This window comes from Crocuta crocuta, unplaced genomic scaffold (genome assembly GCF_008692635.1).
Source record: "Crocuta crocuta isolate KB4526 unplaced genomic scaffold, BGI_CrCroc_1.0 scaffold129, whole genome shotgun sequence".
Classification (NCBI taxonomy): domain Eukaryota; kingdom Metazoa; phylum Chordata; class Mammalia; order Carnivora; family Hyaenidae; genus Crocuta; species Crocuta crocuta.
Genome location: NW_027551571.1, coordinates 6,465,705 through 6,489,312, shown reverse-complemented (window position 1 = coordinate 6,489,312; position 23,608 = coordinate 6,465,705). Strand labels below are relative to the sequence as shown.

At 46.9% G+C, this 23,608-nt stretch overlaps 1 protein-coding gene across 1 annotated transcript in view; it reads left to right on the top strand.

Annotated features, from left to right (window-relative positions):
- Nucleotides 1-23,608, top strand: part of NOL10 (nucleolar protein 10) — an 81,296-nt gene that overhangs the window by 9,427 nt on the left and 48,261 nt on the right. The window contains exons 5-12 of the mRNA XM_077751004.1: nucleotides 536-573; nucleotides 1,797-1,933; nucleotides 2,622-2,687; nucleotides 7,165-7,266; nucleotides 10,291-10,369; nucleotides 11,761-11,910; nucleotides 14,026-14,092; nucleotides 20,765-20,817. Coding sequence (XP_077607130.1) covers nucleotides 536-573; nucleotides 1,797-1,933; nucleotides 2,622-2,687; nucleotides 7,165-7,266; nucleotides 10,291-10,369; nucleotides 11,761-11,910; nucleotides 14,026-14,092; nucleotides 20,765-20,817 — 692 coding nt within the window. The remainder of the gene's footprint in view (nucleotides 1-535; nucleotides 574-1,796; nucleotides 1,934-2,621; nucleotides 2,688-7,164; nucleotides 7,267-10,290; nucleotides 10,370-11,760; nucleotides 11,911-14,025; nucleotides 14,093-20,764; nucleotides 20,818-23,608) is intronic.

The following is a 23,608-nucleotide window of genomic DNA, read 5'->3' as shown; positions in this document are numbered from 1 at the left end:
TATACTTATCGGGCTGCTGCCGTTTGGGGTCGAGGGAAGAGCAGGTGATGGGCTAAGTATTCTTCAACTTGTTTTACCCTTTCCCTTTTAAAAACCGTACAAACGCCACCTGCTGCGAATAACCACTGTTTTCACTCTTTATGTTTAGCGAGTGAGTGAGTAAAAAGCTGCTGTTCTCTTTTTTAAAGAAATAATTTTTGAATGTTCTTTTATGTCTGTTTTGGGCATCTCAGAAAAACTGGCAGGATTTGGAAGTCGCTACGTTTTGAGAATTTATTTAATTAGCCTCAGTTCTGCAGAAAATCTGGTTGATCTGTGCTGAGAAATTATAAAGCTTTTAATTTTCCATTTGGTGTTTTGGTGTCAGTATAATGTGGCAGCTGCCTTCTTGTTTTATGGAAGGACAAAAAAGGGAAAAACCTGTATTTGTATATATAATGTTTGTGTTGAGCTGAAATCTTTGCCCCAACTTTGCATTTTTATGGGGAATGTGGATTAGTAATTGTAATTTTTCTTACTGTTTCTTGTTTTTCAGTTGTCACCTTTGAAACTTTATCTGATGACTATTCAAAGGTACGCTTCATAGTATGGGTTACTGGCTATACTCAAGAAGTCATGATGAGTATTTTTATGATGATCCCATTGTTACATTAAAAATGGCTGTGTGGTAAAATAAAGCTTATTACTTTCTACAGATATATTTTTAGTTTCACACATGTGTGACATATAGAATAGCTTTTAAAACAACAGTGATAGCGAGAGCCTTTGACCAGTCTAATATCAAAATAAGTTTCCTGAATCGCATATGGAACTTCATCTGGACTGTCAAGAATTAGTAGTGGCCATCTTTTCTAGACCATGGTAAATGGTAGATTTGTGATTTTAATTTTTGCACTTAAACTAGTGTTATTTGCCAAGTTGCTTTCCTATGTGAAAAGTAAAATAGCGTTGCTGTAGGCTTAACTTTCTTAACAATGCAAATGGGTGGCTGTGGAACAGTTCTGAGATGGCTCAAAACACAGCATATATATATATTTTTTTCTTTTTCTCTTTTTGGTTCCATTAGTCTGTCGTTAACCCTTAGGGCGTTTTCGGTAGTTACAAAGCTGTCAGCAGAGTCCCTTATTCAATTTAAAATAATAAATTTTTAAAGGTAAAATAAAATTTTAATGATGTCTGTTGTCATCTGGAAGGAAAATTGAATTTTCTGTGCTGCTGTGGCTTTACATATTGTCCCCAGTTCCGGAGACTGGAGTGCAGTCTGTTCTTGTGCCTGTGGTGGTCATTGGTCACGTGTCGGGGACATGCCACTTTATAACGAATTTTGCCTAGGTGTTGATGAGTTTGCTTTCAAATACCACCTGCAGGTTTTTTAAGATACCTTTGTAATACATTAACATTAAATTGATACGGGAGTTTATCAAACCCTGTGTGGTAATTGTGAGATTATTAAACCTTGTTCTTCAATAAAATAGGAAATTACTCATTGAAGTTGCTGAGCAGTGCTCTACACTCTAAAGTGCTGGGGCCGGATTCAGGAAGGGCATTTGTTCTCAGTGTCCGTGGAAAGGCCGGAAGAGCTGTCTTGGGTGCAGGAAGGCATTCAGAAGGCAGGGACAGGTCTGGTTCTTAGTTCCAGTCCTTGGTCACCATGGAGAGTCGCGCGTATGTATGTGCTCATTTACAGAGGGGCTGGGAGAGAGCAGAGTGTCTCGTGCTTTGTCCGTTCTAGTGACGGTGACGTAGATGCTTTTCCTTGAAACCTCAGCAAACTGATTTTCTCCTTTCACTTTCAGATTGTTTTTTTACATAATGATAGATACATCGAATTTCACTCACAATCCGGTTTTTACTACAAAACCAGAATACCAAAGTTCGGAAGAGATTTCTCCTACCACTATCCGTCCTGTGACTTGTATTTTGTTGGCGCAAGGTATCGGGTCCGATCGATCACCTCTGCTTTCTCCTTTCCACCTCTGATTTCCGTCCTTCAAGTCGAGGAGAGGGATTAAAAGAAGGATGAGACCTGATCCTTCAAAGGGTATAGTTCGAAAGTACCCGCTCATTGAGGAACTGACTTTTATTAGCGTGCTGCTCTGAATCTGGAGCAACTTGGGCACCTAATAGGGTCTTTGTGGTGGTGAAGTCGGTTATGTGACCCCATTGTGTGACATTTTAAATCTTCATTTTTATTGCCACCTTCCATAGGATTATAAAAATGATATGCATCATTTTAGAAAATTGGGGGAATATTTTAAAATGCATAAAGTAAAAAACCCCCATAATCATGTCTCCCTAATAGTGTTTTGCTCTGTTTCCTTCTAGTCTTATATATACCTATAGATCCACTTTGAGTCCTGTGTTCTCTGTGTTACTCTTAAATAATATTCTTCGTAATAATTTCATAATATTTCCTTGGCACGTGAGTTGTTTAAATCACTTTTATACATGAACAAACTCACAAATAAGGTGATTATTTTTTAGGTTTAACGTACGTTTTGGTGTTTTACAGAGAGAAGTATGGCTTATAAGCAAATATATATGTTTCTAAAGTTCATATTTACCGGAAGCAAAGTTTGTTGCAGTTTACCAGATTCCTAACTTTGTTCATTACTTTGCAGCTCTGAAGTGTACAGGTTAAACTTAGAACAAGGACGGTACTTGAACCCTCTGCAGACGGACGCTGCGTGAGTATTTCGTGGCCAGAATACGCGTGCTTCTCTCGGCCAGGAGGGGGAGCCCGACGCTCACATTCTTGGCTTGTCGCACTGAAGCAGAGCTCTGGGCAACTTCGTTAAAGAGTTTCAGTTTTTCTTCAACATAAAATTCACTACAAGACCTGGTGGTTTCTTTAAACTTAAATTTTTTTTAACACAGTAGAAAATTTTATAACTCACCGCGAGTCTGGTTTATTATTTTCTGCAGGGTTCTTTAAATTCTCATGATTTTATTCTGTGATATTCTCTCTTGAGGAGACATTGTGAATTAACTTGGCATTTCGTTTTCCAAATTTTATTTTGTATGTTTTTGCTGGCAGACATCTATGGTTTTTTCAAGTTTTCCTTTTATCATACATTACAGTCTGCTTTTTTGTTTTTATCAAAGAGAAAGCCATAAGAATAAATTTGTCTTAATAATATTATTGAGTAACAATAACAGTGATAAGAGTGAAAAGGCTTTCTCTGTGCCCCATATTATTCAGCTTTTTGTACATATTAACTCATTTTAAACTTATAACCGTTTTACAGTAGGTGCTATTAGTATCTCCCATTTTACAGACAGGACAGCTGAGGTGCAGTGGGGGTAAGTCNCCTCGTGCGTCTGGTCTGCCTTTCACGTTGGCCGTCAGGAGCCACACGAGCATCGCCGACTCCCCGGGGCCGGCAGCAGTCTTGTTCTGAACCGGGGGCCACTCTATCCCTGAGTCCCAGCTCTCTGCTACTTACTAGTTTTACGACCAAATTATTTCCCTGAGGCTCAGTTTGCTCCGCGACGGACTGGAGGTAATGTTACCTTGCTAGCTTCATGGAGGTGCTGCTGAGCGCTGCGCACCCCGCACGCCAGCGTCCTGCGCTGCAGACGTGTCGGGGTCGGGATTGTGTGTCCTGTGTCATGGCCTTCCATAAGCACACAACGCTTTCCTTTAAAATTTTTTTTAATGTTTTATTATTTCTTAGAGGCAGCATGAGCAGGGGAGGGGCAGAAAGAGAGGGAGACACAGAATCCGAAGCAGGCTCCAGGCGCTGAGCTGTCAGCACAGAGCCCAATGCGGGGCTCGAACCCACAAACCGTAAGATCATGACCTGAGCCTAAGTCAGACGCTTAACCGACTGAGCCACCCAGGTGCCCCAACATATTCCTTTTAAACCACAGTACTTCTGAATCCATGTTCTCCATACTTGTCAAGAATTTTCCTAGATTTGCATTTTTAATTACAGTGAATACTCCTAGTAAAAAAAGATCTGCCCGAGTTAATTCTTTAATGTGTTTTCCTAGGTATATGCAGATATACATACCTGTTAGATGTTTTTCTGAAGTTTTTTGCAAAGATGAAATTATATACTGTAGTTCTTCATTTGCTTTTTTTAATCTAATGGTATATATAATGTGCATCTTTATACATTGGTACTTGTAATTACTTATAATGCTAAACTAATTTTTAAAAACTGATGCGTAGGATTCCATTGTTGGAATGTACTAGAGTTCATTAAACCCATCCTGTATAGATGAAATTTAAGTCTCTTCTCAAGTTATTATTTTTTTAAGTTTGTTTATTTCAAGAGAGAGCGAGCCAGCTGTGTGCAGGCTGGGGAGGGGCATGAACAGGGAGGGAGAGAATCCCAAGTATGCTCCATCAGCGCAGAGCCTGACCTGGGGCTCAGTCACAAACTGTGAAATCATGACCTGAGCCTAAATCAAGAGTCAAGACACCCAGAATGAACCGTCCAGGCACCCCTCTACTCAAATTATTTTTATGGTAAGAGATCAGGATTTGAAATGGGACACAGAGTTGATTAATGAAATTCTATAAAACTGTGTTGAATAGAATGCTCCTATACCTAAATCAGGCCAGTTAAGCATTCTCTTGGTAAGTACTTTTCTTGAGATTACCAAGGGGACGTTTTAAAACATTTTCTTAGGAAAAGTAGTTTTAAATAGAGTTTTTATAGAGCAGTTTAAGCCTTACAGATAAGTGCTCTGGAAGAGAAGGTATAAATTGGGCAGGCTACTACCTCATCAGCTGCTTTTTAAGACCATCCCTGGGGGGGAGACTAGACCCCCTCTCGCCTAAAGGCTGGGGTTCCTAAAATTCCTGGATTACCGGGGGCTTGATATTTGATACCCATAGTCAGACAGACTTACAAAGTCACTTTTATGTGAATTTTGATACGCTATGTTGGATTTTTATTTTGTCTGTGACAGGCATTATTACTTATTATTGTCAGAATCAAACAGGACGGGCTTGGTTTCGTGCTTTTTGGAGTACATATGAGTGCAGGCTTCAGCAACAGGAATATTCAAATTTAGGTCACAGAAGAACATTACGGTTGAAAAAAAATTGTATTTACTCTGGAATTTGCATGCCTATTTTTTTGTTTTTGAAATGTGACTTTTTTTATGTCCATAAAGTCCAATAATCCATTTTAAGAAGGCAACAGCAGACCGTATGGAATTGCGCAATTTCTAGGATTTCCTTATTTATCTTTGTGATGGACACATTTGTAACAATACTAAATGAGTCAGGAGGTCAAGCCTTCTAAGTATATTTGAGGTCTCTTTTTAAGGTGGTTTTTATTTTTATTTATTTATTTATTTTTAATGTTTTTATTTCTAGGAGAGAGAGAGAGAGACAGCATGAGCAGGGGAGGGTCAGAGAGAGAGGGAGTCACAGACTGAAACAGGCTCCAGGCTCTGAGCTGGCAGTCAGCACAGAGCCCGACGCGGGGCCCGAACCCACGAACCGCGAGATCATGACCTAAGCGAAAGTCAGACGCTTAACCGACTAAGCCACCCAGGCGCCCCTTAAAGTGGTTTTTATAGTAAACAGTTTTTAAAAAGCCTTTGTGTATATATTTTTTAATCTTATAAAATTGAACAACAGAGAAGAGTAAAAAGTGAGAAGCATAGTTCCCTTCCACCCTCCCCCAGTCCTGTTTCCTCACACTTCCTGAACACTGTTAATAATTCAATGTGTGTCCTGTCTCAGGATTTTCTGTGTTGGTACAGACATTCTTTTTAAAAAGACAGTGGGATCCTACTATTTGTTTATGAAACAGAGGGAGAGAGAATCCATGCTGAGCGTGAAGCCCAACAGGGGGCTCGATCCCACAGCCCTGAGGTTATGACCTGAGCTGAAATCAAGAGCTGGACACGTAACTGATTGAACCACCCAAGCGCACCCCTCCCCCATACTATTTTCTTTAAACTTTTTTTACCTAACAGATTGTGGGCGTATTTCTAGTATATGCACGTGTAAGTCATTCTTTTCAGTGATTACATAGTATTCCTCTTCAGTGGATTATGCCACTTGCTCCCTTACTCTGTTGCTTACAGTTCTTATTTTGTTTTTTCATGTTTTGCTTTATTTGCTGTATTTGCTTAGTTTTTTGCCTTTTATTTTTTTAAAATTCTGAAAATCTGTAAACTTCACTTTCTGTAAAATTGAAAACAGTTCACTAATCACTTATTTACATTTTACACATTTTGCTTTCTTTTGCTATTAAAATGTGTATGTGTGTTATATGAAACATGTTTTTTGAACCATTTGGAAATAAGTTGCAGACATGGTATTTTAGCCCTAAATACTTGTGAAACGTTTTTCTTAAAAACAAAGACTTTGGAGTGCCTGGGTGGCTCAGTTGGGTAAGCGTCTGACTCGGTTTCGGCTTAAGTCATGATCTCACAGTCGTGGGCTTGAGTCCCAGTGCAGAGCCTGCTTCACATCCTCTGTCTCCCCCTCTCTCTGCCCCTCCCCTTCTCACGCATGCACGTTCTCTCTCTCAAAAGAAAACATTTGAAACAAAAACAAAAAAACCCAAGGATTTTCTTCTAGAAAATCATATTACTGTTATCATCCTTAAGAAATTTAACATTGATACAATATTACATTTTAAATATTTAATGTTGATACAATATTTAAATATTCCCAGTTATATACCAAAGTGTCTTTTACAGCCCTGCCCCACGCCACCCTCCCACCAAACCAAGGTCCAATCAAGGATCATGCATTGCATTTTGGACTTCTTTTCTTTTCTTTTTTTAAATGTTTTATTTATTTCTGAGAAAGGGAGGCAGCGTGAGCAGGGGAGGGTCAGAGAGAGGGGGATACACAAAATCCAAAGCAGGCCCCAGGCTCTGAGCTGTCAGCCCAGAGCCCCACGCAGGGCTCGAACCCACCAACCGTGAGATCATGACCTGAGCTGAAGTCAGATGTTTAACCAGCTGAGCCACCCAGGTGCCTCATGGCCTTCTTTTCTTAACCAGTCATCTACCTACCTACCTACCTTCTTTCCCTCCTTCTAAAACAAATTTAGCTCATGGTAAAAAATTTGACAGTATTAGAAAAGTTAAATTCTTATCTCCCATGAGACCATCAGTGTTAATAAATCCTGTTTCGGTATTTGTCTAAAAATACCTGGCAGTAGCTGTTGTATAAAATGACCATTTTGGGTGTGTTCAGGGTCACGTGGAGTGCTGGGACCCAAGAACCCGCGGTCGGGTAGGTCTGCTGGACTGCGCGCTGAGCAGCGTCACGGCAGATTCAGAGTAAGTGGGAATTACTGTACTGCTTAAATATCCACGTGCTTAAGACTGAAACACACATGTCAATACTGGGTTAAAGTCAATTGCCAAAGGATGAAATTCTTCAGACTTAATGTCTGAGGTTGTAGTTTTATGACTTTTATGCAAAAATCCTTTTCTTGGAGAAGTTCACTAAGTGAGAAAGCCAGACAGGATTCCTTCCTAAGGTGCCATGTAGAATGTCTTTTATGTTAGCTGCTGTGGATTGGCATCAGAATAGATGCACTGCAGGAATTTGTACCTCCAGTTCTGTAAGGTCTCCTGATAGAACCAGGGCTTCGCTGCTCCAGTCAGTGAGCTGAAAGGAACGTACTTTGAACTCTATCTTGGAGGGAGGCAAGTGTTTCTGGTATCTTCTTGTCCCTGTTTGCCAATTTCTACATTTATAACAGTCAGAAAAGTAACAAAGTTGGGGGATGACAACTCCTAAATGCCTGAATTAGGTAAGAACTACAGGCCCCCTGTCTTTCCTTCACTCACCAGAAAGGTTACTGTTTGATACATACATTTTCAGACATTTTTCTGAGCAGTTCATGTTAATATGCAGTCTTACACTCTCTTGGTCAGATTCTTTTTTTTTTTTTTTTAATGTTTATTTATTACTGAGAGACAGACATAGAGCATGAGCAGGGGAGGAGCAGAGAGAAAGGGAGACACAGAATCTGAAGCAGGCTCCAGGCTCTGAGCTGTCAGCACAGAGCTAACGTGGGGCTCGAACTCACAAACCTTGAGATCATGACCTGAGCTGAAGTGCTGAAGTCAGACGTTTAACTGAGCCACCTAGGCGCCCCTATATAGTTCTCTCTTTTGATAAATCCACTTATGTAAAACATCCTTGACTTGGAGACAAGTTAAAAATCACTGAAATGGAAAGACATCTTTTTCTAATATGTATTTTTCTCAGTATAAGTAAAGAATAAGTTAATTTTTTTTCATCTGTTAATCATGACACTTAAAGGGAGTATAGGAAATCTTTGCCCTCTTACTGAGTTTTATTAAAGTAGTACTAACGAACAACTTCATTAATCACAATATGGAGTATAGTAAGCAACTTTGAAGTGGAAAATTCACTCATTTTATATTTTTTTTTGTTCTTAGAATTAGACATTTTTGTGAAATATAACACATATACTGAAAATCTGTAAACATGAATGCACAGATTACTGAATTACTCTGAAATTCCGCATTTGTCAATAGAATAAACCAGTAGAAAATGCTTCTCAACATTTCATTATATTGGTATGAAAGAAAACGAATCCAATACCTGCTTATTTTTAGAAAGCAGGGAGTCAGCTGTAAGTGACTCCCTAGGAAGTGGAACAGTTAATTTTCTCTTACTCATAAACGTTAACTTGTCTTTGAATTAAAATTGAGAGACTTGGGTTCTACTACAAGCTCTGTCGTTGTAGGACAATCATTTGAGGAAACAGGCAAGCGTTCTTTGTACTATGATTATGTCTTAAGGTTATTTTACTTTAGATTTATGACTGCTATAGAAGTAACAGAAAACTTAAGGAAGGGATATGAAAAGATAATCTTTACTGTGCTCTTCAGAAATATTCTCTTTTAATTAATAGAATATCGACTCACATACGTTTTAGTGGCCCGCTTGTCCTTGGAGGTGGGCATTTTTTTTTAGTTATCGTGATGGTGATTTTATTTTAAAAAACTACTTTATAAAACCGATTTATACTTAGCATAAAAAGATACTAAACAGTTTCAGAAATACACAAAAGAAAGTAACAGTGCCCTCTGCCTACACACAGGCAGGTGTGATTTAAGTAGCCAGAGTACTCTTGTGCATGAAAGATGCTTATAGTTTTTCACTATTATACATCCACCTGTAGTTCTATGTTAATTCCTGAAGGAACACATTGAGAGCCTGGATTTCTGGGCTAACTAGCACGCATATGTGTTTTTAACGCTTTTGTACCCATTTCCAAATTGCCCGACAGAAAGGTAACATCGGAGTGAAGGTCGGCCTGCTGTACAGAGCGCATCGCCTCCCGCCCACCGTTGCCTACGGTGTCCATCCCATTCTGATAATACTGAAAAGTTAGAAATAGCCTCAGAGTATTGATTAAATACAGCATGGTGGAAATAATAGCTAACAGCCTTTGTTTGCCAGCTCGTGTCCTTAGTTCTTCAGAGATACTAACTTATCACAGTGATAACCTTTGACGTAGGTACTGTTACTGTATTTATTCTACAGATGGGGAAATATTGAGCAATGGCGTACGTAAGCGTTTAACAATTCTGTTGCAAAAGTACATTTATTTCTAGGGGAACGTGTTCCAAATGTACTGCTAAGTGGAAGAGCAAATCATGCTGTTGCCTACAGAGTTTTATCACATTTTGATAAAAACAGTGATGAGCACGCACGTGGAGTCCTAGGGAAAAATCTGGATGTGTATCACAGTGTCATGGGTAGTTTTGCTTGCCGCTTCAGTTTCAGGAGATTTTAGTTGTTAATCTGTGTGTGTTCAGCTTCATGATTTTCTGTGCAAGCGTTATAAGCTGTCACCTCTATTATCTGACAGAGGTGGGGTTCTGGAAGGTGGAGCCGGTACGATAAAGAGAATGAAGTACGCATAGTTATTGGACAGGAGGACGGGCTGTCCTTATTTGCAGACACTGTGACTGTCTGCCTGAGAAACCCAGTTAGAATCCCCTGGAAATCGTCAGAACCTAACATGAGAGTTGAAGAAGTTGGTTATAAAATAAATGTGCAAACTTAGTGGCTTTGAGGTTTAGCAGCAATGCCCAGCAAGAAGGATACAGGGGGGAGCTGTTCTCACTCCTGACCTGAACCTTGTGCCCACCTGAAGAACATGACAAGATTCTGTTAGGAGTCCAGACAGTTCTAGTAAGTAAAGCAGCACGCAGGACGCCACGCTGACAATGCGCTCCCACACTGACAACGCGCTCCTAGAGGTCGTTGGGAGCTTTCACCACGTATGCATGGAACGTGAATATTTTGCCTTTCAGGATAAACAGTTTACCAACAATCTCTGCTTTGAAATTTAATGGAGCCTTGACCATGGCAGTTGGCACATCCACAGGGCAGGTAAATATATTTAAATTGAGAACTTCATTCTTAATGTTGGTATCTCAGAGACACATATGTGTTGTGGGAAATAATCTGCTCACCGTGGGAACAGAAAATGAGGCATCCGTGTTTTGGCCAGAGTGGAGAGGGTACTCCAGCGTACTGTATTTTATTTATTTAAAAAAATTTTTTTTAATGTTTGTTTATTTTTGACAGGGAGACAGAGCATGAACCAGGGGAGGAGCAGAGAGAGAGGGAGACACAGAATTCGAAGCAGGCTCAGAGCCCGACCCGGGGCTTGACCCCATGAACTGTGGGATCATGCCCTGAGCCGAAGTCAAACGCTTAACTGACTGAGCCACCCAGGCGCCCCTAGAACGCTGTATTTTAGTACCTTGAGAAATCCTGACTCTGGCCTTCACGGTTGGTCTGAGAGGCTCTTGAGCCAGAGCTATAGTGTGGGTGCGCCTCCGGCATTCTCTTGACCATGGTTTAGAACATTTTCCAGAGTGTGTGGAATAGAATTCTGTGGTCTACAAAGTTTAGAATTCTGCCAGACTCCCGCTCTTAGAGGCTCACAGTGCATTTAAATATATATTGAAGGCTCTGAGGTTCCTCTAGACAAGAAATGTGTTTAACAGGTATTTCCAAAACTGATTTGTACAAGGAAGCTTTTTTTCACCGAGCACCACGGACCACACCCCACGCAGTAACCTTAGCGGAGTTAGTGTGACACGTATGGCTGGAGCAGCTACGGAGGGTTCATTTCATCTTTTCTTTCTTCCCTTTACTTGAAGGCAAGATTCACACACTCGTAAGTTTGTTCTCGGGAGCAGGTCTGAGACCCTCCTCCCAGTGGAGCTAAACTCTGCCGTCCTGGGCTGCAGGGGACCCGTCACCGGGGGCTGAGAGCCAGCCTTCCCAGGCCTCTGGCCTCCAGTGACAGGGCCCAGAAGAGACCTGCCTGCCACCACTGTCTGTCGCTCACCCACCAGGGCCATCGTCATTAAGCCTTTTGTGATTTCTGTCACTTGCGGTGACAGTGCCTGGTACATAGTAGCCCTCAGGATATATACTTGGTTTGGTTCACAAACGGCACAGATTCTTAGGAATTTTCTTTTTTTCTCCTTTCTGAGTACAGCTCAGTAGTTCTCCATCTCAGTGTGCCAAAAACTGACTCTCCGGCCACATTCATAGAACCATGCACTCTTGAGGGTAATTTAAGAGATTTTTCTAGAGTATTTTTTGCTGTCCAACTTTAAAATCTTTGTGGCCTGAATAAGAGTGTTCACTGTGCTCATCAAAAGGCAATGAAACAAATGGTAGCCATCATCCAGAGTTTTCAAAGTTATTTTTTAAGATAAATATATTTAGTTTGTTTAAACAGAAATAACTTGTTTTCTTTTTAGGTTTTATTGTATGATCTTCGCTCGGATAAGCCATTGCTGGTGAAGGATCACCAGTACGGGCTGCCCATCAAGTCCGTTCATTTCCAGGATTCGTTAGATTTGATTTTGTCTGCAGACTCACGGATCATCAAAATGTGGAACAAGAACTCAGTACGTACTTTTCTGTTGAAATTGCTTATTAGTGTATTTTTCTAAAGTTCCTTTTCTTTCTGTTGCCTCTTTTGAGTTATGTGAGCCCTTGAGAAGGAGATGCTGGCTCCCGTTCGGCAGCATAGTTGGGAGACACGTACTTCGGTACAGATAATATTCCTGTTTAGTAAAGTAGTCAAGACTGCCTTCTTCCTGCTACGAAGTCTCCTGGTTTGCTAGAACTGGCATGCCTTTTTACGCGTTCGCTTGGGTAGAGAGTAAATCATGTTTTAAAAAACATTGCTCCGTGAGAACCTTCTAGATCCAAGGCTGCCTCACAGCCTCGGGAGAGTTTTTATGAGCTACTAATTACCTTTCGGTGTCAGTGTTATTATGTATCTCAATTTCATACCTTTTAAAACCTGTCTCAAAGAATTGGCTTTTGGGAATGACCCCTTTATAGTAATTCCTTAGAGTGTTTTTTTAAAAAGCAGTATTTTCTTAAAAACATTTATTGTTCTTTCCCCTCAATTCCGAGTAGCATCTAAAAAGTAAAAGTAACAAAAGCCTGTATTTCTGGTTTTCATCTGCCTATGCTTTTCGTCTTTCATTTTAAAACTTTAAGTATTTTGAGAAAATAGTGAAAAGTTAGCTCGTCTACAAAATGGGAAAAAATTCACTGAGCATAGCAATTGCTTCTAAGAGTTCTTTGTATTAGTTACAAATGTCTGTGTCGAGTTAGAAAGTGTTACTTCCATTTGATTAAAAATTTTTTTTAGTGTTTATTTATTTTTGAGAGAGAGAGAGGGAGACACAGAATCTGAAGCAGGCTCCAGGCTCTGAGCCGTCAGCACAGAGCCTGATGCGGGGCTCGAACTCACAAACAGTGAGATCAGACCTGAGCTGAAGTCGGATGCTCAACCGACTGAGCCACCCAGGTGCCCCCCCATTTGATTTTTTAACTCATTTTTGAGGTGAAGGGGGTGCAGGGTCCAGTGGCCGTGGCGTTAGTGCCTGAGGGCAGGCACCGGTCATTCCCAGGGGCCCACGAGCAGCCTCCTCCCCCCACAACTACATCCCGGATTCCTGGCTGCTTGGACCATAGCTTTTGTGTGCACTTTTCATTTGCTCAATTCCCAAAGTATTGACCTTCCTCATTCTGTCTCAAATTAGAATTTGGCTACAGCTTTTCATCGAGTGTGCAGGAGCTGTCCTTCCCCACCCCACCCACCCCGTGCCTTAACTGTACCCTCTCCTTTATCGTGGGAGCTTCTGGCGATGAGTTCATAAATGCAAGAGCTGGCAGACATTTTCAACACCCGGGCTTGAAATGATCCTGCCGCCGCCGCTGCAAGAAGTTGTGTTTTGGCGGCGTCGTTATGACTAAATCCGCCCTTTTGACCAACACCCAGATTACTTGGTTTTGCTTGACTTGCTTCCCTCATTTCTTTTCTCATCACCTCTTCCCGGTCCCGTCGTAACTCCTGTCTTTTATTTCTCTTTTCCTCTCTTAATTTTTTAAAATCTAGCACATTCCTCCCCTCTCCCCCTTTGCAAATAAAAGTGTGTTCGCCTTTCCCATGTAACTGACTCGTTACGTACTTGGAGGATTTCATTTTGCACATTACTTTATCCCCACTGTTGTACTCTGTCCTGCTCAGGGCTCACGACGTACATGTGGCAGCGTCTCCGTCCTGCCACGACCCCCGCCCAGCCTTTGGTCTCTTGTACGAGTTCAGGTGGGGTGGATCTCCCAGATTATGAGAATTTTTCTGAGTTCGTGCACAACTTTATTTTAAACTGTACCTGTTGCCGCGATGAAAACATTATCCACAGAACTGTATTTATTTCCTTGGTTAAGTCACTTTTCCCCCATAGACATGAGTTTCTTCATCTCTAAAGTGAAAGCACTTGACACATGGATAAAAGGAGCTCCCTACCGTATTTTAAACTTAAGTTCTGTCCTCTCCATCAGGTGACTTTATTTCTTTACGCAGTACCACGGCCACGGTACCAGTTCTTTACACACAGCCACACGGTTATGTCATAGCTCCGGTTTATTCTCCTTCCTCGGCATTGCCGAAAGTTGTCTTCCTTTCACTGTTTTAATCACTCCTTTTTTGCCTGTTCTTTTAGGGAAAGATATTTACCTCGTTGGAACCAGAACATGACCTTAATGACGTCTGTCTCTATCCTAACTCAGGTATGCGGCATGTGGTGGTCAGTCATTCAGTGAGGTGAGGCTGAGTTGTGCTTTACTGGGTTTTAAACACATTTCATTTGTGAAGACGGGGTTTGGCTTGGTCAGGAGTGTTCTTGGGTGTTATATTTACTGGAAGAATCCAGAGCAGGAAGTGGTGTGGGTGATTCAGAAAATGGCGCTCTCCGTGACTCAGCCCTTAGCCAGTGGCTATTAGTAGAAACGTAACAATGTAGAGGTAGGTGGCAGGTGAGATGCTATTTTAGTGTGCTCGGTGCCCTTTTGTGTGATTAGTAATCGCGTGTGGAAATTGAGGTTTGGGAGCTAAAGACGGCTAGGGTTGCCTGGTAACCCACATGGCCCGGGAGGCCACGGGCTCTGGGAGCTTCGGTCTTGTGTACTGTTGTGCAAAGTGCATCGCGACTCTCAGGGTTTTACAATACGCTTGAGACAAATCTGTGAAGAATTTGGGAGCAGGAACGAAAATGAGAATAGTTCCCACTCTCAAGCAGTGTTGCATTCTAAGGACAGACAGACACAGCTAATTTTGACGGACAGATACAAGGCAAAGCAGGAGAAATCTGTTGTGTCAGTGCAGACGGCACCCCGACAGCGTGTTAGAGAGAGAGCTTCGGCCAGAGAAACTAGGGAGGGGAGATGCCAGGAGATGTCTGTTCGTGTGTGTTTGGAGTGATGAGTGAGACTTACTGGGTGGGGCGGCAAGCTGAGGCCCCCATGTGAGGGGACAGTGTGAGACCGGCAGGCAGGATAGGCTGTGGTGGGGGCCGTGGGGTCCTGTCTGTGGCACTTGTGCGGGAGAGCGATGGCGCCTGATGTGCCGGAGCCCTGGTGGTCCGCGGAGCCAGGGTGGAGGCGGCCGGGGTGCTGTGCTGAGTCCTCTGGGCTCGGCCCGTAGTCAGGACCTGGCCAGCTTGTGCTTTCAGAAGACGATTCTGTCTGTCCTCTAAAAGGTACATGGGTTTTGAACCAGCAGTTGGTAGGAAGGGTGCCCTGAGCTGATGGGGAACACGAGACAGAGCGGGTTTAGAGAGGGTGTTGTCTTCTTGGAACATCTGAACGTTAGGAGGCGATTGGACAGTGATAGTGTCTGGCAGAGGGTCTCAAACTTGGGAGCTGTCAGTATCACCTGGGGGGCTCTTTAAAATGACAGATTCCTTGACCGGGTCCCAGGCGTACCGAGAGTCCCCAGGCGGAGGGCCCAGAAGCTGCTTCCCCGGTGCGCGTGAGGCCCGGCCTGACCCTGCGCCTTGCGGCGGGAGCCAGGTCAGGTGCGCGGTAGGAAGTGCGGTTACACCGCGTGCAGGCTGTTCATCAGAGCTTCTTCCAGAAGCGCGAGTGCTGCCATCACCATGGGGAAGCGTGCAGGGCCGGCCCCGTGTGCGTGCAGGTGGGGAATGTGGAGAAGGAAGGGCCAGCTGAGGAACTTGCCAGGAAAAGAAGGGACGGATGTTGAAGCAGAGCACAAGCAAAGGCACAAGTGGTCCAGTGGCCACCGCTCGGCAAGGTGGAGGGCGACGGAGGCTGAGGCAGGAGGGAAGGAGCAAGTTCTTAAAGGCTCCTGTGCTTCTGGGCTCCTCGATCCCCACGTACCGTTTGATCTTTCCAGAACCCTGTGTAGTTAATGGCACACACGTCTCTTTCTTTTCGCTTGTCTGTCTGTCTTACGTCTTAGGAGGTGAGGACAGTTGGGTACCTGGGCCGGAGTCAGTGGGGCGGCTGGTGCAGGGCAGGGCCTGGGTGGGAAGCTGGAGCCCATGCCCTCCCCGGCTGCATCGGTGTGACAGGCTGTGTGTCTGTGGCCGCTGAGAAGATTCTGTTGCGGAGGTGGGGGTGAGGCCCGGGTCGGAGGAGTTCAACAATAATTGCAGACGAGGGTGCTGGGGTCCCAGTAAGAGAGCATCCGATGCCCTGAAACGGGTGTGCGCTGCATTGGAGGAGGAGTAAGTCAGCTGGGATGAGGTTGGAACAAGGTGGTGAGCAGGTTTAGCTGGGATGAGGGGTGAGAGGAAAATTCTTTAAATGTTTATTATTTTTGAGAGAGCGGGAGAGTCAGGGAGGAGCAGGGTGAGAGGGAGACAGAGGATCAGAAGTGGGCTCTGTGCTGACAGAAGAGGGCCCGACGTGGGGCTCGAACTCATGAAGCGTGACATCATGACCTGAGCCAAAGTCAGACGCTTAACCGACTGAGCCTCCCAGGCGCCCCAGAGGGCTGAGAGTTGGAAGGGGCAGCGAGTGCTGAGAGACGGAAGCCGCATGGCCACGCGTGGCCCTTGAGACCTGGCAGCGGGAGCCACCTGAACTGGGGTGTGCTGAGTGTGAACTACTCACCAGGTTTCAGAGACCTTGTAGAGGTAAAAAAATCACATGAAATAGATCTTTAATTTTTACGTTAGTTACATACTGAAACGAAAATATTTAAGACATACTGGGTTAATAAGATACATTAAAGTTCATATTATCTGTTTTTAAAAATACTGTTTTTAAATCTGCCTGGTAGAAGATGTGAAATCACAGGTGAGTCTTGCATGACAGCTCTGGTGCCCGGCTCTGGCCCAGACCAGGGATCGGTCACAGCGCGGGGCACCGAGGGTCGCGTGCGAGTCCGCGCGGGGCCTGCGGCGTCCGTCACATGAGAGCGGGGCACTCCTCTGGGAGGCTGAGGATGCCCGCCCCTCTAATGACTCTCGGTCCCCAGGGCTGCCTCCTGTGCAGCCCGTTCTCGCGTTTCCCCAGGCGTCCCCCAGATGCCGTTCGGAGCCAGGCTGTAGTCGGGGCAGAGTCTTTAGTGTCTTTCAGTCCTTGGCAGTTGTGTCCCCCTCCCCCCCCCCGTTTTTTCTTTTTTTTGCTTTTTCTCCAGGCTCTGGGCGGTAGTCTCGTGGACCGCCCTTCCCCCTGGATTTGCGTGGCTGGTTCATGTAGTGTCACAGACCTTGCGCCCCCAGCCTGTGACTGTGACACACTGCAGGTGAAATACTGTGGGCCAGAGGGGTGCTGGGTCCTCCGTGTCACCCCCCCCCGTAGGCATCCAGGGCCCATGAGGGGCACCGCGGTCCCTGGGTTAAGGTCACCGCCGGGTCTCCTCATTGCAAAGTACGCTTTCTGAGAGATGAACGTTGTGAGTGTGACGGCTTTGAGCAGGATGTCGCTGTCGAACGACATGTCAGAACCAAATCAAACACAAAAAGTAGCCAAATGGTTTGTTTCCAGGGCTTCGCAGACCCAGTGGGACCAGGGCCCGGGCCGACGCCGCGGGGTTGCCCGTGAGCGGGCCTGAGTCACGCGTGGCCCTGCCGCCCCGGCCCCGCTCCCCTTCCCTTCAGCACCGCTCTGGAGGCCGTGGGCTTAATCATCGGGCGCTTAATCATGTTTTAGGAAAGCTCAGTCGTCCCTCTTGCTTTCTCCTCTCACTTACTCATTTTGAAGTAATTAAAGCCGAATCACAACTCCCGTTTTGTAATGTTTTTCTAAAACAAAGATTGCTCAGAATATTGAGAAACGGTCCCGCCTTCCTGGCTCCTGCTTTGTTCCTGCCCTGACTGCTCACTCCGCCGCCTCCACGTCGCCGCGGCGGACACCTGCCCTGCGGGTCGGCTCCGTGACAGTGCGGCGCCCGTGGGGTGCCCGATGTCTGAGCCCCGCCACCTCCGGGGACCGGGGCCGCCGCATTTGCACCACCGGCACAGACAGAAGAAGATGGGCTGTGGACTCAGGGAGCCCGAACCCAGGCTGGGTGGCCCCGTAAATCCCCGTCCCGTGTCCTCAGCTGCCGTCCAGGGCCCTGGAGACCGCCTGCCCTGCCCCGTGCGACGTGGCTTCCCTCTGTGCCAAGTGTCCTCTCCCGACACGGGAAAGAGCATTGCGAGTCACCTGCATGTGTCCTCGGTGCCCCACGCAGTGACACCCCAAGCTCTGTAGTGAGGTCGGCAGTGGGGCACTCAGGGAGGAGCGGCCCGGCCTTTCCTCCCTGACCCGGTTCCGTCCTCACAGCGCGTCTGCCCGAGCTGTTCAAGGCACCGGCCGCTGCCGTGGTTTCTGAGTCAGTGTTTCTGAAGGTCTGAGATTTTGTCTTCCTTTGTCTGTAAATATCTGATCCATTACAGACGGATACTTTTGTGAAACGTGGTAGAGACACGTCACAGCAAAGGGGTCACACGTGGCCGGCTCACTGCGGTGCCATGTCAGTGTGGCTTTCCGAATTCTTCCTTCCTGGCCCTGCACACACCGCCTGGCCAGGGGCCGGTTGGCGGGGTGGGCCTGGGGGCGTAGTGAGTGGCCCCAGCAGACAGCATTCTCTCTGGTTTTGAACTCTGGGCTTCAGTGCGTTCCTTAGCCCCTGCAGCACATTCGCGTGAGAGTCCGTATGTGCACGCTTCCGGGAGGGTGCCACTGAGTCACCCCCTTCTCCTGCCTCAGCTGCGTGTTGGGCCCCTCGGGACACCCGACACCTCGCTCTACGGTGCTGCTTCAGACTGGATGTGTGCTCTTTTGACTCTAGGTGCTCTTGAGCGTTTCCTTCTCTTTTAAAATTGATGTCGGGGCACCTAGGTGGCTCAGTCGGTTAAGTGTCCGACTTCGGCCCAGGGCATGATCTCGCAGCTTGTTGAGTTCGAGCCCTTCATTGGGCTCTGTGCTGACAGCTCACAGCCTGGAACCTGGTTCCGATTCTGTGTCTTCTCCCTCTTTGCCCCTCCCCCACTCCTGTTCTGTCTCTGTCTCTCAAAAACGAATCAATGTTAAACAATGTTAATTGATGTTATCGTTGTTCAGGAGCATCACTGTAAAGGAAACTTAAAGGAGAAATCGTAAGGCCACAGTCTCTTCACAAGCACCGTTAATGACTCACACGAGAGAAGTTCTTGTGTTAACCTCACATTCGTGTGTTCTGTCATCATCCTCACGTCAAACGCACGCACGTCTTTTGCCTTCCAGTTGACATGACGTTAACAGTTTTCCTGTTGCTCTATGGTGTTGACATTTGCACTTTTGAAATTCTTGTTACTTTCCCACGCAGGGAGTCTTTGTTTTATCTTAGTTGGTATTGTGGTTTTAGAGTTCTGCGCTCCCCGGGCTCTGGAGTCAGCCGACTCTCAGCTACTCCTTCCCAGCGATGCGGTGACCTTGGGCAGTTATCTAACTTTGTGAGGCTCCGCTGTTATCTGGAAATACAGTTCTCCTCTCTTGCCTGGGATCGTCTTCGTTTCTGCTGAACTTTTTTCCACTATTTTGATTTTTTTTTTCCCTTCTTGTCCTTGGGCCTGGCCGAGGTTGCCTGTTTTTCTCATTCATAACTGGTTTTCCTCCTGACCTTCCGTGCTTTAGTTTGGTAGTAGGTCAGCTTGCATCATTGTCCGTATGTGGCCGAGTGAGATCCCGATCCATTGAGGAAAACAGTCCGCTGTGTCCAGTCTGGGCTCTTCAGGGTAATGGGATGAGAGCCCTGCCTGTGGTTGGGCAGGCGTGATTGTGTCTCCTTGCGGAAGGCACCCTGTTGAATGATCCCTGTTCAGAGCCAGGCCAGAGAAGCCAGGCTGAGGGAGTACCTTTGGCAAGAACCTTCTTTCTGGTTGTCATCTGTCTCCTCAGTCCCCAGAACAGCTTCTTTCCCCGTGTCTAAAGGGCATAGGAGAAGGTTTGGCTCGAAGAGTCTCTGGCTTGTGACAGCGCACTCAATCCCTTTGAACTTGTTTTTCTTTTGATCCATAAAATAAGGATGCCGTTGTTTCTTACTTCAGAGATTTGTTGCGCGTTCACCAAGATAGTATCTGTGAAGGTGCTTACCAGCTTGTGAGGAACTCCCCACACAGTTGCTGGTTCCAGCTGTGCTGAAGGGCGTCGTTCTGGAAGGGGCTGTGAGCGCCGGAGCCGCCTCAGGAGGCTTGTGGGGAGGAGTGGGCTGCAGGTGGCAGCGGCCAGAGAACAAGACGGGGAACATGGTCTCCCTGGTCCCGTGCCGGCAGAGCGGGGTGCCGTCGTGGGATGCCAGGAGGTGTGCCCATCCTCTGTTCTGCTTTCTCAAATACGGATCCTGAGAAGACTAAATCACTAAGCCCTCTGTTGGTTGAGGCTGTCCAGGTCCCCCGGCGGCGGGGTTCTTGGGGGAGAGTCAGGGTGTGGGATCGTGTGTAGGTCTCTCCTGGTGTGGCCACGCACGGCCTTCCCCTTGAGTCACACACTCGGTTTTCCGCTCAGGTGTGAGGTTACACGCAAACCTTGGGAACTGCTTTGCGTGGCATCCATTTTGCGGCAGATGTGTTGCCTTGCTTCTTGGATTCCTGATGAACAGAAAGAAGCCTTTGTTCTTAATTTCTTCAGTTTATTTTTGTAACTAGTGTTCCAGAAGTACGTTCTGTCCGTGTGCCCGAAGCTTAAAACTGTCCTTTGAAAGGTGACGGCAGACTTCCTGTTGGCCTGAGCACTGATGATGGGCATGCCTGTCTCCTTGGCTAGTACAGCCGCAGCCTGCAGCCGGGGACGTTGTGAAGAACTCCATGGTGCTTCAGGCGCCCCGTCTCGGAGGACCTGGCACCCGGGTGCGGCTTCCTCCACGCACTGTCTTCCGGGCACCCGGAGCACCCGTTCCAAGCGTGAAACAGATGGAAAAGGGCACCTTTCTTTTCCCCGTGTGTTTACTCTTCTCATTGTGCTTATTTTTAGGAATGCTCCTTACGGCCAGTGAAACCCCCAAGATGGGCATCTATTACATTCCGGTAAGTGGCACAGCAAGAATTACGGTAAAACTAGGCCAAGCACAGGTAGTTTATTTTTAAACGGGAGGTCCCGAGGGCCTTCGGGTCTGTCTGCGGCTGCGCAAATGAACTGGTGGCTTCACTCGCTCCGTGGAGCCCTGGAAAGAATGCTTCCCCGCTGTTTCGTGGGAAACTGCTGCTTCATGTCCTGTTAAAGGAGACATTAGGAGGTGGTCTTTGCTCTTCAGATTTACATTCGGATTTGTTTCCAAGTATTTCGGAATCCTGAGCTTTAAGCCATTAGCGATCAGGTGACCTGGTTCTCAACCAGCAGCCTGTGCTCTTAAGTCGTGTCGTCCTTTCTCGTACCAACAAGTTAGGCCTGTGCAGCCGGTCCCAGGCGGGCCTGCTCGGGGCTGGCACATAGCCAGCCCGGCTTTGTTCTTCCTTTAGGGATTCTTCTCTTGCGCGTGACGGAAGCTTCCCTCGCTGTACCTTTCAGATGACAGTGAGAAAGACGCGTGGGGAAAGAGGGTCTCCTGAGCAGAAGACAGCATGGTACACAGCTGGCACTCACTCCTGCTACGGCCGGCAAACAGCTCCCTTTCTGAGATTTGGGGGGGAGGGGAGGAGTGAGGACTGTTCCGGAGCAAGACTTGAGGGACGTGAAGCCTGTAACTGCTGGCAGCCTCCGTCTGGGAGACTTCTTCAGACCAACCGTGGTTCTTTTGAAGTAGCTGAATGGTGTGTGTATTTCCCCCAAAAAGTGCGCTGGCGGATGTCGACTTCCTGTGGCTTTGGAAAGCCGGCAAGTTGTTGAAAGCGCTTGGTTGTTAGTGAGACAGAGGCCGTTCCAGCAGCAGACTTGTCTGAGTTGTCCTTCGTTCCCTCTCCCCGGGCCGCCCAGCTGCTGCATCTGTGTTCCTGACACCATCCCTCCCGTGTCTTCGTGCATCCGGGGGGCATGTTTGTCATTGCATCCGCTGTGCGTCAGGCCCCATCACGACGTCGGCAGCCTCACACGGCGTGTGGAGCGCTGCCCCTTCCGTGAAGCAGTCCGCGGGCGGGGAGGGAAGAGAGGCAGGCCAGGGGAGGACCGCTGTAGGGGGAGGAGGGAGGGCGCTCGGGGCGCGGGGGCTCAGGAGCCTGCCCGGGGCGCACTTCCCGGGAGAGACCTGGGGGTGGTGACGTCCACAGGGTGGGGAGCGTGGGTGCAGAGCGCGAGAGAGAGCTTGGAAGTAGAGGGAACGGTGTGCAGACGTCAGGGAGAAAGTCACCCACATGGCTGAGCCCTAGANTGGTCGTGGACAGGCGCTAAGCAGGGGAGCGATGTGGTCAGATGTGCGTCTGGGGAGGATTCTCATGGCTGCTCAGTCAGGTGGGATGAGGCCATAGCCACGTGCCGGAGAGACATGGTGCCTGTTTCCTGTGCTCGGCTTCCCTTCTCGGTGGCCGTAGCCTTTTGGGTTCTGGGATCTGAGAGGGGTCTGGACCGGCAGGCGGTTGTTTCAGAGGTGTGTTGTTCTTGCGTTGCCACTTGGCACATCTCAGAGGTACCTGCGGAGGCGGGCTGGTGTAGCTTTGCCTCGGTCCTGCACACGCGGTCTTCCAGAGGGACAGAGTCCATCAGCTCACCCCCTAAACCTGCTCACCCCGAGGCAGGCCCCGCTTCCCTCCCTCTTTGGAGAGCTTGCTGTGCGTTGGCCTTTAGTGTTCGCCCGAATGGTGTTGCTGTCCTATGTAGGGGTGGCTTTGCCGTGTCACCAGTGGACTCAACCAGGGGAGGGGGACGGAGGGCCAAGCCAGGGCCCGTGTGGCTGTCAGGAGGCCTGCCGAATGGAGAAGGAGTCGCAGGCCACGGAGCCTCTCAGTGTAGACCTGGGAGGGGGCAGACCTGAGCACTTGCGCGGGGAGGCCACCTTCCTAGGCCGTGCGTGGCTGGGGCCACTGGACAGAGAATTGGGAGGTAGCGCTTGGCAGTTGATGGGACGTGGAGAGTAAGCAGGGAAAACCAAACGCGGCGGCCTGGTTTCTGCCTGGGTAAATGTGTGGACGAGGTGGAGGAGGGTGGGGAATATTAAAAACTTTTCTCCCTTTGAGGGGCGCCTGGGGGGCTCAGTCGGTTAAGCTTCTGACTCTTGGCTTTGGCTCAGGTCGTGATCCACGGTTCATGAGTCGCAGTCCCCTCGTCGGGCTGTGCTGACAGCGCAGGGCCTGCCCAGGGTCCCCTCTCCCCGTCTGGCCCTCCCCTGCTCATGCACTCGCACTCTCTCTTTCCCTGTCCCTGAAAATAATCTTAAAAAAGGTATTTTCCCTTTGGTATCATGTTCTACGTTTTATAAAATTATGTTTAAAAGGAACAAGCACACTACTTTTTTGCTGGTCAAAGAATGAATTCATGTTTCTGTTTATTCCAAGTGTTTTACAAAGTGTAAGGAAATAAAAACCACCCATTCGCCCTTTGTAATATTATAAATGCTGATAATATGGAGGTGCAGTAACTCCTAGTTATGATGTTATCGGTGTGAAGACATATTTTATATAAAAATTTTTATCCTGGTTTCTTCAGTTCACTTCAGAAGTATTAATTCCAAGGCCTCAAAATTACCTACAACATTTTTAGTTGTCTCCGTTGTTTGTCCTTGTGTTTAATTGCAGCGTAGTGAACACACAGCGTTAACATTAGTTCAGATGGACGGTGTAGTGATTCAGCAGTTTTACACATGATCCCCTGTGTCCAGCACAAGTGTACCCTCAGTCCCCTTCACCTGTTTCACCCATCTGCCCCCCCACCCCCCACCCTCGGCCCCCC